The following is a 17,875-nucleotide window of genomic DNA, read 5'->3' as shown; positions in this document are numbered from 1 at the left end:
CTTCTGCCCACCAATCCCAGTGAATCCCAGCGCCTCCTAGCAACCTCAGAGGTGTGTCCCCGAATGGAACAAGTGGGGACACCCTGAACACTGTCTTGCTCACCTGATATTTTCACTTAGGAACGTTTAGAGGACCTGGAACAGAGAAACGCCAAAGAGTCAGCAGCTTGCAACTGTTCCTTCAAAGAGAAAGAGAGGCAGGTATAGAGACCTTTTCTGATCTTGGCAGCGAGACACAAAGTAGATACCTTATTTTCAAAAGGCAAGAGCTTGTGGGGTGCAAATGCCAGCGTGGGCAGCCCAGAAAACATTCCACCCTCCTCCACTCCCTTCCCCTCCCCCACCCCAGCCCCTGCCCCAGCCCCTTCTCCTGCCTGCAACCTGCACAAGGGACCTGAGAGACCCAGGATCTGGAAGTGAGAGAAGGCAGAAGGGCAGCGCAACCATCCTGGGTGCCAAATGATTTGGGGACATAGAGACGAAACCATAAGAAAAGAAGAAGGTAGGAGTGGGGAATCCCAGAAACCTCTGCCCTAAGGATGAAGTACAGTAGGTGGAAGGAGGGGGGGATGGTGCCAAAGATAAGGATGAAGGTGCCTGTTATAACACCCCCTCGCCTGCCAAAGGGGAGCCCCATTAGACCGTGGGCTTTCTGGTAGCCAATGGGAAATAAAAAACCCAGCATGGTCCAGAGTTCACTGTGTACATGAGATATGATGAGTGTGATGCTCAGAAGTGTTCCTAGAACAAAGACAATTCTGGATTCTTCTCCAGAGAGGACATTGTGTGGTGTGATGAGCAACACCCCTAATAGCAGTGCAGTGCTAGCTGGGTCATGGCTGTGCACAGATCTTGAGACAGACTGATGACATCATACCCCAGTGAGTCCAGGCAAAGCATGTGCACACGGGCCAGGCTCTGCCCTTCAGTGCCCAGCCATCCACTGATTGGACTTAACCCAAAAAGGTATTTCAGAGCAGTGTTCAAACTGGGGTTCCCTGGAGCCCTTGGGTGCCATGGGAAGGGGATGCCTCTCAACACACACACACCTTTCTCCCACCAGAGAAGCTCTCCACTGTCTGTTTTAAACCCCAAGTTCCTCTTGGAATTTTGCTTGGATAAAAGGTTTAGGGGAAAAAGGTGGGGGTGGAATGGGAAGGAAGGAGGTTGTCGGTTTAATACCACTGCTTCATAATATCTGGAAATTTGGATCGTGACTGCCTCAACTGAGTTTGTGATAGAGTGGCTGCAGGCTCAAGGCCTTCTCCATGAAAAATGCCTGGAGGACAACTATCTGTTCAATATGGGTGCATAAGCCTTCATGGACAGTGCTCTGAGGGGAGAGTTAGTGTCCTTCAGGGAGAATGGAAGAGACTTACTAGTACCTATGACCTGTCCCAAAAGATGGCCTTACTTGCTCCATGAATTTTATGAATGCCCAGTAGCATTGCCAGATTTGAGGGGGGGGGGGACAAAACAGCATGCCCAGGATGTGTTAAGTTTTAGTTGCAGATAAACAACAAACAGTTATTAAGTATAAGTATGTTCCAAATATTGCACGGTGGCATACTCATAGTAAAAAGTATTTTGGTTTCATTCTGAGATTCAGATTGAACTGGGAATCCTGTATTTTATCTGACAACCCCTCCAGCACTTACTGAGCACCAACTAGACAGCAGGCGGGGAGGTTCTGAAGCAGGTGTCGCAAGATGGCAGCCCACAGACATATTTCATTTGACTCATGGGATTTTTCTGGGCACATTTCAAAGTAGGGCAGTTTAACAGAATACTCCAGATTTCCAGCTTCTCTGGGAAACTTGCAAGATCTGGGGATACTAGGCCCACAGTCCCACAAGCCACCATCACACGCCTCTGTCTTCCAGGCCCCTTAGCACTGGACTCATGGACTTGCTGCCACCCCTCCCCGGGCTCACCTCACCCATTTCCTTTACTTTCCTGGGCCCTTTAGGAATCAGGTTGGTGACCCCAGCTGATGCTCAGGGCTCTCTGAGAAAGGCCCCTTCCTGACACCCCTACACGTTCACCTGCAGGATGTAGGTCTGCAAGGGGGACCCCAGTTCCCTCTCCCTTTGGTGTCTCCAGTGTCTCGGGGATGCTCTTTCTTTGAAGAACTGTCCCTGAGGTGAACAGTCTTGAGCAGACTCCCCAGGGGAGTGGCAAGCTCCAGATTCTCAGTGATGGCTTCCCAATAGGCCCCCAGAGTCCCTGCCAGGGACGTTAACCCCTGGGCCTTTTGTCATGCCTAGGCCATTGGGTGGAAACCACTGCACACGTACAGCCTCTTCTAGTGACCTGGAAGGCTGTGCTTCCCCCTAAAGCAGATCTGCCCTCCAGGGAGAATATAGCATCCTTCATAGCCTTCTTGGTTGACCCACCTCCTTCTCTACTGGAATCTGGAACAGAGATCTCTAAGAGGTTCAGCGGGACAGTGTAGCATTGCCCCAAAGCCACATCCCATTCTACAGACACTCCCCCCTACCGCCATCCTTATCTCTTCCCTCCTCTGCAGACCCTCATCCTCATGTCCTCACCTAGGAAGGCTCAACATTTCACCCAAATGGGTAGCATCCGAAACTTGAGAAAAACCTGTTTTTCTTTGATGCAAAAGACAAAGCAGAGCATAAGCTAAAATTTGTCAATATTCTTTCTGTGTTAAAGAGACGAATGTTTGTAGAGGCGGTGAAGAACAAGATGCAGAACTCAAATTTCCAGGTGAGCCAGGAGAGGAGAGAAGAGAGAAAACCATAGAACATCAGCAGGAAGCCCAGTCGACAGAGACACTATCTATCGTGTACTGAGCATTTAGCATGTGCCCTGCACGCAGAGCTAAGCACCCGACCTGCAGTATCTCATTCAAGCTTCACAACAACCCTGTGGGGATAGGTTTTGTTATTGCACCCAATTCTCAGATGAGGTGTCTGAGGCTTAGAGACCATTTGTCCAGAGCCACACTGCTAAGTAGGAGACATCTGACACCCAGGTGAGAGTGCTGGCTTTTCTTCCTCGAGGTTATAAACTTCCAGGTAATAAACCTGATAACACTTCCGATGGCATTTCTCTTTAATTTCACAGAAGCATCCTCTAAAATTCTTTTAAAAGTTGAGAATTAAGACTTTGAAATCTTGAGCATGTTGAAACATTGCCATTGACAAATCAGCCCTGGAACTGGAATTAAGCCAATCCGCGTTCCCACTTTGCAGAAAGTAGAGGCGAGCTCTCAGGGAGCTTGAAAGCTGAACACATTTTGATTGAATAAGAGAGAAGAGACATATTCAAGTTTGATAAAAGGCCACAGTCATTCTGAAGCAACCAAATTATCATTGGTAGAAGAAACAAAGATATTCTAGGTGAGGGACATATTTGGAAAACGGAAGCTTCTTCTCAACCAGCATCCTTGTTCTAAGGCCAGAAGATGGTTACTGTCCCAGAGCAGGACATTAAAATGACAGAGAGCGTCCTGGGGGCCCCTATGGATCTCAGACCTTTGCCACCCTGCAAAGTGGAAATTTTGGGAAATTTGTTACTTATTCATTCACGTATACGACTGAAGCAGAGGAGGAAGAAAGAGCCCTAAGCTAGGTTTTGTCTAAGGACCACCTGGGGATGTAAAATGACAGAGGGGATATTGACATGGGTCCCAGATGTTGTGAGAACACTGTGCTTCTCTGAGATATAAGACCCCCTGGCATTTCATGCTGCCTTTGGCTTTAACAGAGTAGGGGCAAATGGTGCTTTGACTGAGAGCAAAGAGCTAGCTTCCCATTTTCCTTGCACTCCAGTCCCAGCTTAGAAGTTGGTATCTGAGATCTCCTTGGTACAGAAAGGTTTCCTCCAGGTTCCCTACCAAGTGTAGCTTGGGCGACTCCTTCCTCCAGAGTGGACCTGGAGTCCTTCAGGGGATGGAGTCACCAGGACCACATTGATAAAGATAGGACGTATAAAGTTTGCTCTCTCAGTCTCACATAAGAGACTCCCAGAGAGTCTCAGCCTTTCTCATAACAGAGTCTCCATCTCTGGGATGCTTCAGAACTAGCACATTATTCCTTTTTAAGATCCTAGGGGATTCATATCGATTTTATTTTATTTTTCCTCTGCAGCTAACAGTCTTCTATAATTATCAATTGTATGCTAAAGGGAAAAGTCTTCTAGTTAATAAATTGAATACCTAGTCTAGGCCACATACTGTGCTAGGAACTGGGGACAGAAAAATGAACAAAAAGATACTACCCCAGCCTTCATTCATTCAACGAATATTTGTTGAGAGGCCTGTGATATGGCGGGTAATATTCAGGTGTCAGGATTCAATCCCATTCTCAGTGGCAGCAATATCACCCCTGAGAGGGCAAAACTCTACTTTTTTAATGTATAAAGCACAGAAATACACACAGTGCTATCTGTAATAATCAAATTTCACGGAGGTGAGAACTTCCCACCTCAGCGTAAAGAATCCACCTGCAATGCAGGAGATGCAGATTTGATCCCTGGGCTGGGGAGATCCCTTTAGAAGGAAATGGCAACCCACTCCAATGTTCTTGCCTGGGAAACTCCATGGACAGAGGAGCCTGGTGGGCTACAGTCCATGGGATCTCAAAAGAGTTGGACACGACTTAGAGGCTAAACAACAACAAAAGTGATTAGGGGAAATTGTCTGAGAAGGCTTCTTAAGGAAAAGGACGATAATGAAAAAAAGAAGAAGAAACGCCAGGTTAGATCAATGAAGAAACATGTAAAACTCCCAGTCTTTCATGGCTTTTTATTCTGGGGCAAATAAATAAACAAATATTGGGTTGGATAAAAAGTTAATTTAGGTTTTACCATTAAAATGTTATGGAAAAACCCAGATGAACTTTTTGGCCAGTGCAGCACTTTCTGAGTTGTTCCTGAGTTCAGGAACACATTTCACAGGGACCTCTCCATCCTCCTCCCCAGGCCAAGGACCAGGAGAGGCCTCCATGAAGTAGGGATGTTTAAAACCAAGACCTGAGGTGGTGTGGGAATGAACTGGAATCTTTGTGCCCAGATCTGCCACTCCAGTATGCCCTGAGTATTAACTGGAATTATCCCAGTTAATTTCCAAATTTCCAATTTATTTTTTTAAATTAATTAATTTATTTTTTACTTTACAATTTTGTAGCGGTTTTGCCATACATTGACATGAGTCTGCCATGGGTGTACATGTGTTCCCCATCCTGAACCCCCCTCCCATTACACTGTTGGTGGGAATGCAAACTAGTACAGCCACTATGGAGAACAGTGTGGAGATTCCTTAAAAAACTGGAAATAGAACTGCCAAATTTCCAATTTAAATGTCCTTATTTAAATGACAGGCTCCTATCCTGACCTTGTTCTTCTAAGGGTGAGCTGGGAATGCGATTCCAAACACACAGGATGAATGCTTATTGCTGTGGGAGGTCCCTGGCTAGGGACAGACCCAGCCAGGCTTCCCCCACCCCTCAGGCCCACACTTGAATTTTCACATTTCCCATTCTTCACCCCTTCCTTTTCCCGGTTCAACCATCCCCTCTGCCTTTTGCCGTCCCCGACCTCATCACTCAAAAAAGTTGACCAAAGCTTGCTCTGTGGTGCTTCCCACCTCAAGCTCATGGCAGACCTGGGACTTGGGGGACCCTGGGACTAAGGAATCTTCATTTTTAACAAACACCCAGATTCTTGCTCTGACAGCCAGCCCCACACCAGGTCAGGGCACTGGCCCTGGGGACCCATCCAATTTTATTGAAAATCAAACTAAAAAGGATACAAAGGAAAACTGGTTTAGAGGCAAAAGATTCTCAAACATTTGTTGTCTGTTTTCCTTTTATCTGGGCATTCCCACCAATATTTACTTTGTGGGCTAGTGTAGAGATGTTAGCCTACCTCACCCTGAAATGTTTTCCTGCAATGATTTTGAAAGCAATCTCAAAGCACATTTCAAGGCTCCTGGCACCCACTGGCATAGGTCAGGCACAGAATGTGATTTTTAAGCCTGTCTTAAAATGAAAAGAGTTACAGAGATGGTCCTACCAGCCCCTTCCATTTAAATCCACCCAGAACCTCCTCTCAACCCCTGAGGAAGACAGGACATTCTGACCCCTATCTGACAGATGAAGAGACCAAGGATCACGCTTTCAGAGGCAGAGCTGAAACTTGACTACCTGTAGGCCTGCAGGCCCTTTCCCAGGAGCATGAGTTGGAGTCAAAAACTTGCAGGAAGTAGGGCTGGTGATGTGAAGACTGTTGGAAAGAAACTTGCAAGTTACAATCGTATCTACAATGTAAACAGAACTGTGCTAGAGAGAGATTATTGGGTTGCAATGAATAGAAACCTATTCAGAAAGAGGGAGGGGCCTTTTATAAGGATGTAAGAGTAAGTGCCTCATAAATACTGAGAGCTGAGAGAGAGCCTGGCCTCAAAAGAGGACTGGTAGGCCATCATCTCCCAAGCATCATCTGTCTTACGCACAAACACACGGAGAGAGCTCATATCACCTCTCTGAGCCTAAATCTCCCCTGATCGCGTCTATCTCTGGTCATGTGATAAAAAGGGATGACCTCACAGTCCCGCAGTTCAAAGAACCAGCTCAGATAGTATGTAGCATCATAGAGTCCATAATCCTAAATCCTAGGAGTGACCATCTGAAAAGCCGAGCCTGTGCCGCAGTGCCCGATCAGCTAAGACCAGGGACAGAGTCATACTCATGACTGCCGCAAGCCAGGGACAGTGCTTAGAATAGGGTTAGACAGATTCCCCTTGAATATCCTACATTTTCTCCTCCTAAGACATCAGAGACATAAGACATTCAGCTTATGTCTTAGTAACAACTTTCGAGAGAAAGTCCATCCCAATGAATGTGCCCATAATCAGAAACTCCTGGTTTCAAAAACAAAAAAAAAAGAAAGAAAGAAAATATAAGAAGAGAAAGCATTCTCTTTATATCTGGAAGGGAGTACACTGGAATGTCAATAAGGTTACCTGTGGGTAGTGTGAGAATAGTGGATTATTTTAGCTTCTTTTTGCACACATCTATGTCTGTATATAATTTCTTTCTTACAAATACTTTATTTTGAGTTAAAAAGCCCATTTGAGTGGTATATTTGGGGATCTCCTTACAACTGTCAAGTTTGTGCATTTGTTGCTCTTGTTGAAGGTCGGAGCCAGAAAAGCCACTGCAAAGATGGACCAAGAAAGAGAGATGCTAAAGAGAGAGATATCCAGCAAGTCCAGCCAGAACCTTCTGTTTTCTAAGCCTGGTGGAAGGAACTAGAAACATCATCCCACCGAGTCTCGCAAGATCCTCCTCCATGAGTCAGAGAGGCTCTTCCGCACCAAATCACAAAGACACTTTTTTAGGACTTAAAAGATTTTTACCCTATGTGTTGCTTCCTAGACTGGTATTTTGCACAGTGTGTGGGGAGAGGGGCTCTTTTCACAGCTATCTACGAATGTAAATGCACTTGGGCATATGAAGAATTAGTTCAAAATTCCCACTCCTAGGCCCAGTAGATAAACTTATGTGTCTGGGTTGTGACGTACCCAAATGTCACACCCCCACAGAGCTCCAAGAAACCCACAGTTGAGAAAACCCAGAGCATGTTACTGGGGCCACAGGACAGAAAGGTAACCTCAGGGGCTGCTCGGGCCACAGTATAGTGCATTTATATATGAATTTCTTATAATAAATTTGAACACCAACCTGTTTTTATCACTTCCATAACAATGAGTCAGATGTATATGGCACTCTGTAGTTTTCAAAACCCATCTCATCTAATCTTCCTCCAAGCCCTGGGAGGTAAATAGTATTATATTCCCCATTTTACAAATGAGGAAGCTGAGGTCCAGAGAAGTTAAATGGCCCATCTAAAGTCACACAGGTAAGAAAGAAAGGGTTGGGTCTGGAACCCAGGTATTTAACTCCCATCTCACACTGCCCATTCTGTCACAGCAGGATAAGCCCAGTAGTTCAAGTCCCGGGCCATCAGGACAGACCAAGAACCCAGTCACCAAAGGGCACACACTGTCCAGGTGGACACACTCTTTCCATGGTATTTGGAGAGACTTTCATTTTTGCCCTCTCTGCAGCCATCTGTCCTCTCCCTGCCTTTCTTATATGGCCAAGACTACCAAATAAAATGGGAGGAACAGCAGAAATCATGAATATCACTAATTTTTTTAATTTTAAAAAGCCACAGTGAAAATATTTTTGTATTTAAAAACCAAATGCATTCTTTATACTGATTAAAACTAGAAGGAAATAGGAAAAATTATTTATGTAATATTCCACTAAAGGTACATCTTACACAGTGAGAAGGTACATCTTACACATGACCTTAAAAATAATCTTGAAGGGAATTCCCTGGTGATCCAGTGTTTAAGGCTCCATGCTTTCAAGGCAGGGGGTACAGGTTCAGTCCCTGATCAGGGAACTAAGATCCCACATGCCTCATGGTGGTGCAGCCAAAATAAATAAATTTTTTAAAAAGAGTTTTAAATTATTTTTTAAAAAAATAATAGTAATCTTGAAAACCCCAGTTTTCCATAAAAATATGATATTACTTTCAATGGCACCCCACTCCAGTACTCTTGCCTGGAGAATCCCATGGACGGAGGAGCCTGGTAGGCTGCAGTCCATGGGGTCGCTAGAGTCAGACACGACTGAGCGACTTCACTTTCACTTTTCACTTTCATGCATTGGAGAAGGAAAAGGCAACCCACTCCAATGTTCTTGCCTGGAAAATCCCAGGGATGGTGGAGGCTGGTCGGCTGCCGTCTATGGGCTCGCACAGAGTCGGACACGACTGAAGCGACTTAGCAGCAGCAGCAGCAGCATACTGTACCACATCCCCAAAATTCAAAAAGCAGTCTCCAGCACCAGAAAAGATCACTGGATTAGACAGTAGTTAAGAAGCTGGCTAATGTTTGGAAGCCAAATTGTGTGGTGGTGGGGGGGATACTTAATTTGGTTGAACATGAATATTTGAATTTGCAGAAGTCAAATGTGATCTCTGTGACTCCACTGTATTTTAGGTCTCTCAAAGGACATGTTAATTTTTATCACATCAACTTTGCAACCCACGATGGTGACTTCCTTTCTTCACTCCTTGAACTAGATGGTTCTTTGGGTATCACCTCAGCCACATACCCCTTTCTCAGAGAATGCACACTGCCCCCCCAACCACGTTTACCCTAGTTAATGCTGCTCTCTTGGCCACAGCTGGTTGGCTGAACAGTAGATAGTCTACCTAAGCCAGACCAATCAGGTTTCATTTCTAACCCAAGCTGAGCCAATCAGTACCTCCACCCGTGGTATTGGAAGTAGGGCACAGGATCACCACACAGGTTAGTAGTGGTATGGAGCTGAGGTCTTGATGCAGTTCCCAGCTGGTGTGGCCATTTCTTCCACTGAGTTTGGAGAAACAAAGCCAGTCTAAAATGAGACAGCCGGGATAGATAAACAAGTAGAGACAAGAAACCAAGACCACCAGAGAGACAGTGCAGTGGACACTACAAGTCCCTTAGTCATCGCCCCTCTACTGTATAAGCTGAAGGTTAAGCACCTTCATTTCCCAGTTTCCCTTGCAGCTAGACCCAGCCATGTTGCTCAATTCTGGCCAATGACATGCAAGTGAAGGTCCTGGACAGGGCTTCCCTTCTGGAATTAAAGGCAAGACTTTGCTAGAAGAGAGAGTTTTCTCTTTGTCCCTTTGTCTTGTCTGCCTTTTCTCTCCTGGAGCTCAGACTTGGAGCTGGAGCAGCCATGCTGGGAATCACCAGGAAACAAGCAAGAGGCCAAAGCCCACCTCAAGGACAACGGAGTGGAAAGATATGAAAAGCCTGGGTGGGGGCCTGGTAGCATCACTGTGCTGTGCACCACAGTGTACTGAACAGCCTAGCTCTATACATCCTGTTATGTAAATAAATAAATCCCTTTCTGTTTAAGTCACTGTAGTCAGGTGTACCTGTGTGTGCTGTGGAGCAAACCACTTAAAACTTCTCAGTATTAGTCACTCAGTCATGTCTGACTCTTTGCAACCCTATGGACTGTAGCCCACCTGTCCACAGGCTCCTCTGTCCATGGGATTCTCCAGACAAGAACACTAGAATGGGTTTCCAGTCCCTTCTCCAGAGGACCTTCCCAACCCAGAGATTGAACCTGGGTCTCCTGCATTGCAGGCAGATTCTTTACCATCTCAACAACTTGCTGACTTACAATGGCGAACATTATTTCTCATGATTTCATGGGTCAAGCAGGACACATGTACTGGTCTAGGCTGGCCTGGCTGGAGCTGGATGGTTTGGGATGCCTCGTGTACATGCCTGGTCATTGACAGGCAAGGTGGGTGAGGGCAGTGGTTCTCAATCAGGGGCAATTTTGTCACCCAGGGAATATTGGGCAATATCTGAACACAACTTTGGTGGTGTCCAGATATTTAAACTGGCATAGGGGGTGCAACTATCTAGGGCAGTGTTCCCCAACCTCTGGGATCTAATACCTGATGATCTGAGGTGGGGCAGATGTAATAATAATAAAGTGTACAATAAATATAATGCACCTGAAATCATCCTGAAAACATCCCTCTGCCCCAGTCCATGGAATCTTCCATGAAACTGGTCCCTGGTGCCAAAAAAAGGTTAGGATCACTGATCTGGGGATAGAGGCCAGGGATGCTGCTAAGCATCACACAGTGCACAGAAATGCTCCCCACAACAAAGACTTATTTGATTCGAAATGTTAACAGTACCGAGAATGAGAAACCCTGGTCTAGAAAGACCTCAGCTGGGATTTCTGTCTCTGCCTGGTGTGATCTCTCTTTGCCCAGCAGGTCAGATCAAGCCACAGGTTCCCAAGAGCTGCAGGAGAGACCAAGCCCCAAAGCACACTTTTCAAGTCTCCACCTGCCTTGTGTTTGCCAATATGTCATCAGACAAAGCAAACCGCACAGCCAGGGTTCATCTGGGAGAGGCTCCATATTTTCACCTACCCACGTCAAGGTTTCTGTTATTTAAAAGCTGAAAGCATTCCAACTGACACAGAAAGTTACCCTAATTCCTGATGACTTTCTGGTTCCTGGTTTCTTTCCTGGGAAAGGCCAGTTCTAGGGCCTGCCCTTGGCTTCCACTAGGACAGAGTATCACCCCAGGGTCTCTGGTTGCAAACAACAGAAATCTGTGTCTAACTTAAACAGAAAGGGAGCTTATCGAAAGGCGACAACGTAGGTTAGAGAATCACAGGGTGAGCAAAGCTGAGAAGTCAGGACCATCAGGAGAAAAGTCAGGACTGTCAGGAACCAGCTCTTCTTTCCCATAAATGTCCTCTTTTCTTGCTTCAGCTGGTTTGAGTTTCTGTTATTACAAACAAAATGGTCTTTATTAAGGCACTCTTGGGACTTCCCTGGCGGTCCAGTTGTTAGGTCACCTTCCAATGTGGAGGGTGCCAGTCCCATCCTTGTTCAGGGAGCTAGGATCCCACATGCCTTGCAGCTGAAAAACCAAAACATAAAACGGAAACAATACTGTAATAAATTCAATGAAGACTTTTTTAAAAGACACTCTGGTACACAGCCCCCACTGGTAGCTCTGAGAAGCTACCAATGACCTTTCCCCTGGGGTTGTTCCAAGGGACAACAGGGGACAGGCGGCTTCACCCTCCTCCCAGAGCTCCCAATCTTCTGATCCCTCCGAGAGGCTAAACCAAACAACTTCCTCCCACCCTTGCCAATGGCAGCACATTTGGATTCGTGACTTTGCAGATAAGGTGCCCTTCTCCAGCAACTTGGCACAGCCAGCCATGCCTGCTGTTGTGGAAACCAGAGTCATGAAGTGTCTGCAGGAAAAAACAGCTTCCGCCAGATCTGCATTCCCAAGTGTGTTCCTGGTAAGTGGAGTGGTTTCCAATTTTCTAGGGTCTTAAGAATGAAAGTAATACACCGAAGATGATGAGAGGAAACCCAACACCTGCTCACACTGATGCACTTCTCTTTTCCGTACTGAGGTTCCTAAAGCCTCTTTTCTGTACTGAGGTTAGGGCGCCTGGAAAGGGTAGACTATTTCAGCTTATCAGCTTGGCCTCATTTCCATCAAGATGCACCGCTTGCATCCGTCTGTTCAGTGTCCCGAGTTATTTTGGGCCCATTCATGACCTTATGTCCCTGCTTTTGTTTTTAAACATTTTTCTTTGTCCATCTGTTCCCTAGGAATCCGTCACAATGCCTCCTTCCTGCTGTGGGAAGCATTAGCAGATTCCTTGTTTTGACTTTACTGTCATAATGCTTTCATTCCTAAGACCCTAAGATATTGGAGGCAGAAATTTTATCTTCTGGCTCACCGTGGTCTAATCATCAGAGGTACTCTATTCGGATCAATCACTTTTATGGTTAAACAACCAGCCTTCATTCATTCAGGCAACAGACCCTGGGTACCTACTATGTACCTGATGCAAAGAACTGACTCATTGGAAAAGACCCTGATGCCGGGAAGGAATGAAGGCAGGAGAGAAGAAGGGGACAACAGAGGATGAGATGGTTGGATGGCATCATCAACTCGATGGACACAAGTTTGAGCAAGCTTCAGGAGTTGATGATGGACAGGGAAGCCTGGTGTACTGCAGTCCATGGGGTTGCAAAGAGTCAGACATGACTGAGTGACTGAACTGACTGACTATGCGCCAGGTACTAACGACACTGTGCTAGACCTCGTAGCCTACATCTCTGCTCCCCTGTCTTTTCACGATCTGACCCACTGCTCACCTGAGGAGTGGAATTGTTCACTTAGTGGGTGTGTTGCCTGGGAGAACTCACCTGTGATGTTCCCATCCTCTTTTATGGCTTTCTATGAGATTCCTGCTGGGCCTTCTCTAGAGAGAGCTACACACAGCAGTTACCCTCTTCTGGAAGTTTCTTTGTGCCTTTCAACAGTTGAATTTTAATAGTTAATAATTGCAAACTTGTTATAGCATCCTTGCCAGCCATCAGATCCTGTGCTAAGCACAGCCCAGACATTATCCCTTTCAGTCCTCACTGTATCACTCCTGTTTCACATGTGAAAACAACAAGAAGTTACTTGCCCAGGAGAAAAAGTCTCAGGGCTCAGACTTCATACTCAACTGCTCCAATGCAGCGCTTTCCTCAATGAATTCCAGGAATCAGCTTGTTATCTACTGGTCAATGAAGATCGGGTTGGCAAACTTTTTCTATAAAGGGCCATTTCCCTTTGTGAACCATGGGGTCACTGTCATGACTACTCAACTCTGCCATTGTAGCATAATAACTGAACAAATGAGCATGGCTGTGTCCTAATAAAACTTTATTTATGAAGATATGCAGGGGGCCAGATGTGCCAGCCCCATGTTAGACTCTTACCCAGACTAGATTGTAAATATCTGTATGATTATTGCCTGCCTCATAACTACCAGGAAGCCAGTTTATCAACATCTTCATCACTGAGAGCATCTGGAGCTTTTCTATGAACCATGCACTTCACTAAATACTTCACATACATTTTCTCATTTAATCCTCTCAAGTACTCCAGGAGGAGAGATACATTGCCATTTATAGACAGTGCAACTGAGGCCTCTAGAAAGGTGAAACAGGCTGCCCTAGGTCACCCCAAAGGGATTTTCAGATCCAGATCCTAACCACAATGCAACACTGCCTTTCAGCATCACAGCCCTGCGTCTGGACAATATGAAGCTTCACAAGTGAATCAGGAGAACTGCCTTCCACTGAACCAAGCTTGAAGGAAACAAGACTTCATGATAAACCCCTTCCTCTCGGCATCCTGGCTTACTAGCCCCTTCTCAGAGTCCCCTACTTTCACCTGAGTTCAGGTGTCCCTGGCCTGGGCACCCTGCTCTCTCTTTCAACCAACTTTGCCTGCCTCAGCCTTGTGCTAATTTTACAACTGCTTTTCAGTTTCCCAAATCCTCATGTTCCCCTGAAGTAGCCACATGCCCTGTTTACCCCTACCCTCCTTTTATTCCTTCTACCTTGTCTGCTGAGCAGAGAGCTCCAAATGACCTCTGGGCCTTATGGATGCCCAAGGACCAGCAGGTCACCTGGCCGCAATCCCTATCTGATGCTGCTGACGCTGTCCTCAGAGGAGCAGGGGACAGATACTTGAGAGGTTTGTTGTCCAAGAGATCCTGTTAACTTTGTGTTGAGTCATGTGGGTGCACAGAGGTGTCACTTTACTCTTTCTTAGCGGTGACCTTGAGACCTGAAAACCAGCCACCGGATGCTCAGGAGGGGACACCCAGGAGAAAACACCCAGTCCATCCTGAGCCCTCAGGCAGAGAAGGCCATCATGCATTCAGTCAGCCTTGACTTCTCCAACCTGACCTTGGGCCAGGCACCATGCTGGCACTGAGGAGCCGAAGCTGAACCAGACAGACATGTCCCTTCCCCCAGGAAGCTGTGCTGGGGCAGGGTGGGGTAGGAGGTGTCAGATAGTTTACTAACAGCGTCATTGTGGGTGGTAATAAGTACTGAGTCCCAGCCAGAGGCTTGTTAGCTGGAACAGTCATAGCCTTTGTCAGTCCCCCAGTGTGGGTCCAACAGTTCTCACTCTTCAGACTGGCTAGTCCCACTCCCCCCACCCCCATTCCCACTCTTGCACATGGCTAGGAGAATTCCAGGACCAGAGCCTGGTGCCCAACACACTTAATAAATAGGTCTTGATTGCTTGGATGGAGACGCACACTCCTTTCATAGAATAGTATAAAAATCGAAATCAGCTGCCCATATTATTGCCATCTTTGGAAAGGGTCCAGGAAGGCCCTGCAGATGCAACATTGCTGGGTTTTAAGCCACAAGATACACACACACACACACTCACTCTGTCTCTCTTTTTCTCTCTCTCTCTGAGCATTTAAGACAGGGCTAAGACTTAAGCTGTGTCCAAGTTCTTAAACTTGGACACAGAACTGCCTGGGGGTTAATAGAAGCAGAAATCATGCTCAGCTTTCTTCTCCTAGCCCGTCCATTTGGGCATATGCAACTAATTAGAAAGACAATCTTGATTTTCAAGTAGATTCAACACATCCAAGATAACCACAAAAAGCTTGTGAGAGAGATAGGTTGGCTTCTAATGACTGGCGACCACCTGCAGGCCTTGGCCCCATTGTACCCTTTCCCACCTGTCCTGCTCTGTGGTCCTGTGAGTGCCTCCTGACTCAGCTCCCCCGCTGCCCGCTCTGCACGGCTTCCAGACTTGGCAGGAGGTGAGAAAGCCTCTGAGACCAACCAGGCTCTGACCTCATTCTCTGCTCTCACTCCTCCAATTGCTCCAAATGGGTATCTGGGCTGTCCCTCAACTTTGACCTCTGTGCACCTTTCTCCATCCATCACTGGTTTGCTGATGACCACGGAGGGTTTGTGATGATGAATGAGTAAACCGGTGTTTATAAAGTGCCAAATGAGTGCGGTAGTTTATGAGCTGACTCTATCTCCTCCGGTCTCCCTAATCCCTTCTTGTTTTCCAAGCATCTCAGGCTGGAGGGACCACCCAGTTCCATCCGGCTCTGGAATGCCCCTCAAAGTTCTCTCCATCTGCCCTCATCACCCAAGAGCTCTTCCCGACTCCTCCCTGTGTCTCCCTCCTGTTTTTCAAAGGGCTGTTGTTTTTCTTAATATTGCTTTACCCCTCCCCAAAAGACAGTTACACAAGTAGATGTGGGAGGAAGCTAAAAAACATAAGTCAACGATGACTAAGTCTGCCTAGCTCCCTCATCGCTGGAATATTGTCAGAATCGGCTCTCTCTCACCCCTGCCTCTGTAAAAATCCTTTGCCGAGGGTGTGATTTTTTCCTGAAGATCATTCTTTCCACATGACCAAATGTTGTCATGCATAACCAGTCCAGAGCATTTCTTTCTGCCCAAATCCGTGATTGGGGCACAGCACTCAGGGTCACTCAGAAGTGATTTTTCCCTAATTAACAGGCAACTAGGTGGTTCCTGGAAGTTTCACTAGCAATCAGGGATCATCAGTTATCCCAGAGTTTTCTTCCCCCCACTACTTCTCTGGTTTCTGAATAAGTGCTTTTCCTGAAGTCCAATGACCTCAGAAGGAAAGAGTTCAAATAAAATCCAGCGTGCATCTCCAGCTTTGGAGCAGACAACAAGGCCTCTGAAATGAGACAGACACCGAGCAGCCTGAGCTCCTGCTCCACCGTCCCAGAGTCTCAGACCCCTCAACCCCTGAACACTAGTGACGGAATCAGCCCAAGAGGTGTTAAAAGGGCTCGCCCATTGGGCAGCACTTCCTGAGCTCTGTCTGAGCATAAGAGCTGCAAGGTCTGGGCGTTCTGCTCCTCTTTTACAAAATACAATAGGTAATGAACAGGAATTCCCCCAACTGTGCATCACGGAGCCCGCCCTGCCTCCAGAGGGTTGTGTTCACACAAGCCAAATGGGCAATTGACCAGAGCATTTAATACTTAAGAGTCTGTGTGAATAATCCAAACCAAAATCCCAGGTTTTTCACATACATGTAAATTATTCTTCACAAAGGCAAATCCTAACCTAATCCCTTCACTGTTAAAAAGTTGGCTCCCAGAAACAAAACATTTCATAATAAAGGCAGCCCTATTTCATGCAGACCCAATATGAATCATTGGTTGGGGCAAATTGAGTTCTGTCAGATTTTAAGCATTTAACTGCCTAAAAAAGAAAGCTCAGAATTTGCAAACCCAAGCATTTGCAGGCATAATTTTTAAAGTTTCCATCTATACCATGTCCCCAGGTTCTTGCATTCAATAATAACCTAACTATTTTGCCTCTGATGGGTCCTTGAATACATGGGAGATACAGAAACTTAGCTCTTAAAAGTAGCTAGATCAAATTGTCCAAGACCAACAGAAACTTAAAAAGTTCCAAACTTAAAAAAAAAATAAATCACGTCATTTAAGCTGAATATCTTTATTGGATTCAGAAACAGTCCAACTCATTTCTCAAAAATAAGTTGATGAAAATTTCATATTTTCTGAACCCTGAAGAGTTTTTTTCTCAATTTTATTCTTTTTAAAATCCCTTTTAAATTAATTCTCAGTTCAGTTCAGTTGCGCAGTCATGTCTGACTCTTTGGGACCCCATAGACTGCAGCACACCAGGCCTCCCTGTCCGTCACCAGCTCCCGGAGTTTACTCAAATTCAGAATCAAATTCAGCCCATCGAGTTGGTGATGCCTTCCAACCATCTCATCCTTTGTCATCCCCTTCTCCTCCCACCTTCAATCTTTCCTAGCATCAGGGTCTTTTCCAATGTGTCAGTTCTTCACATCAGGTGGCTAAAGTATTGGAGTTTCAGCTTCAGCATCAGTCCTTCCAATGAATAATCAGGATTGATTTCCTTTAGGATTGACTTGTTGAATCTTCTTGCAGTCCAAGGGACTCTCAAGAGTCTTCTCCAACACCATAGTTCAAAAGCATCAATTCTTCAGTGCTCAGCTTTCTTTATAGTCCAACTCTCACATCCATACATGACTACTGGAAAAACCATACCTTTGACTAGAAGGACCTTTGTTGGCAAAGTAACGTCTCTGCTTTTTAATATGCTGTCTAGGTTGGTCATAGCTTTTCTTCCAAGGAGCAAATGTCTTTTAATTTCGTGGCTGCAGTCACCATCTACAGTGATTTTGGAGCCCCCCAAAATTAATTCTAGCAATATCCTTTTTTTTTTTAAGGAAATCATATGTTTTTTAAGTCACTGAATTTGTTACAACACTGCTTCTGTTTTCTGTTTTGGTTTTTTTGGCCCAGAGGCATGTGGGGTCTTAGCTCCCTGATCAGGAATGAATCCATATATTGGAAGTGCAGAGTCTTTACCACTGGACCGCCAGGGGAGTCCCAGCAACATTCTTAAATTG

At 45.9% G+C, this 17,875-nt stretch overlaps 1 protein-coding gene across 8 annotated transcripts in view; it reads left to right on the top strand.

Annotated features, from left to right (window-relative positions):
- Positions 1-9,955, top strand: part of FHAD1 (forkhead associated phosphopeptide binding domain 1) — a 162,679-nt gene extending 152,724 nt beyond the window's left edge. For 4 of the 8 annotated variants that reach the window (XM_060396586.1, XM_027975873.3, XM_015099308.4 and 1 more), the window contains 3 exons: positions 121-201; positions 2,680-2,733; positions 7,167-9,955. In XM_060396586.1, coding sequence (XP_060252569.1) covers positions 121-201; positions 2,680-2,733; positions 7,167-7,283 — 252 coding nt within the window. In that variant the 3' untranslated portion in view covers positions 7,284-9,955. The remainder of the gene's footprint in view (positions 1-120; positions 202-2,679; positions 2,734-7,166) is intronic. The other 4 variants (XM_060396588.1, XM_060396587.1, XM_015099309.4 and 1 more) reach the window with 2 other exon arrangements.
- The last annotated feature ends 7,920 nt before the right edge of the window (positions 9,956-17,875 follow it).

This window comes from Ovis aries, chromosome 12 (assembly GCF_016772045.2).
Source record: "Ovis aries strain OAR_USU_Benz2616 breed Rambouillet chromosome 12, ARS-UI_Ramb_v3.0, whole genome shotgun sequence".
NCBI lineage: Eukaryota > Metazoa > Chordata > Mammalia > Artiodactyla > Bovidae > Ovis > Ovis aries.
Note: the sequence above shows the minus strand (reverse complement) of the source record. Positions and strands in the feature narration are given on the sequence as shown.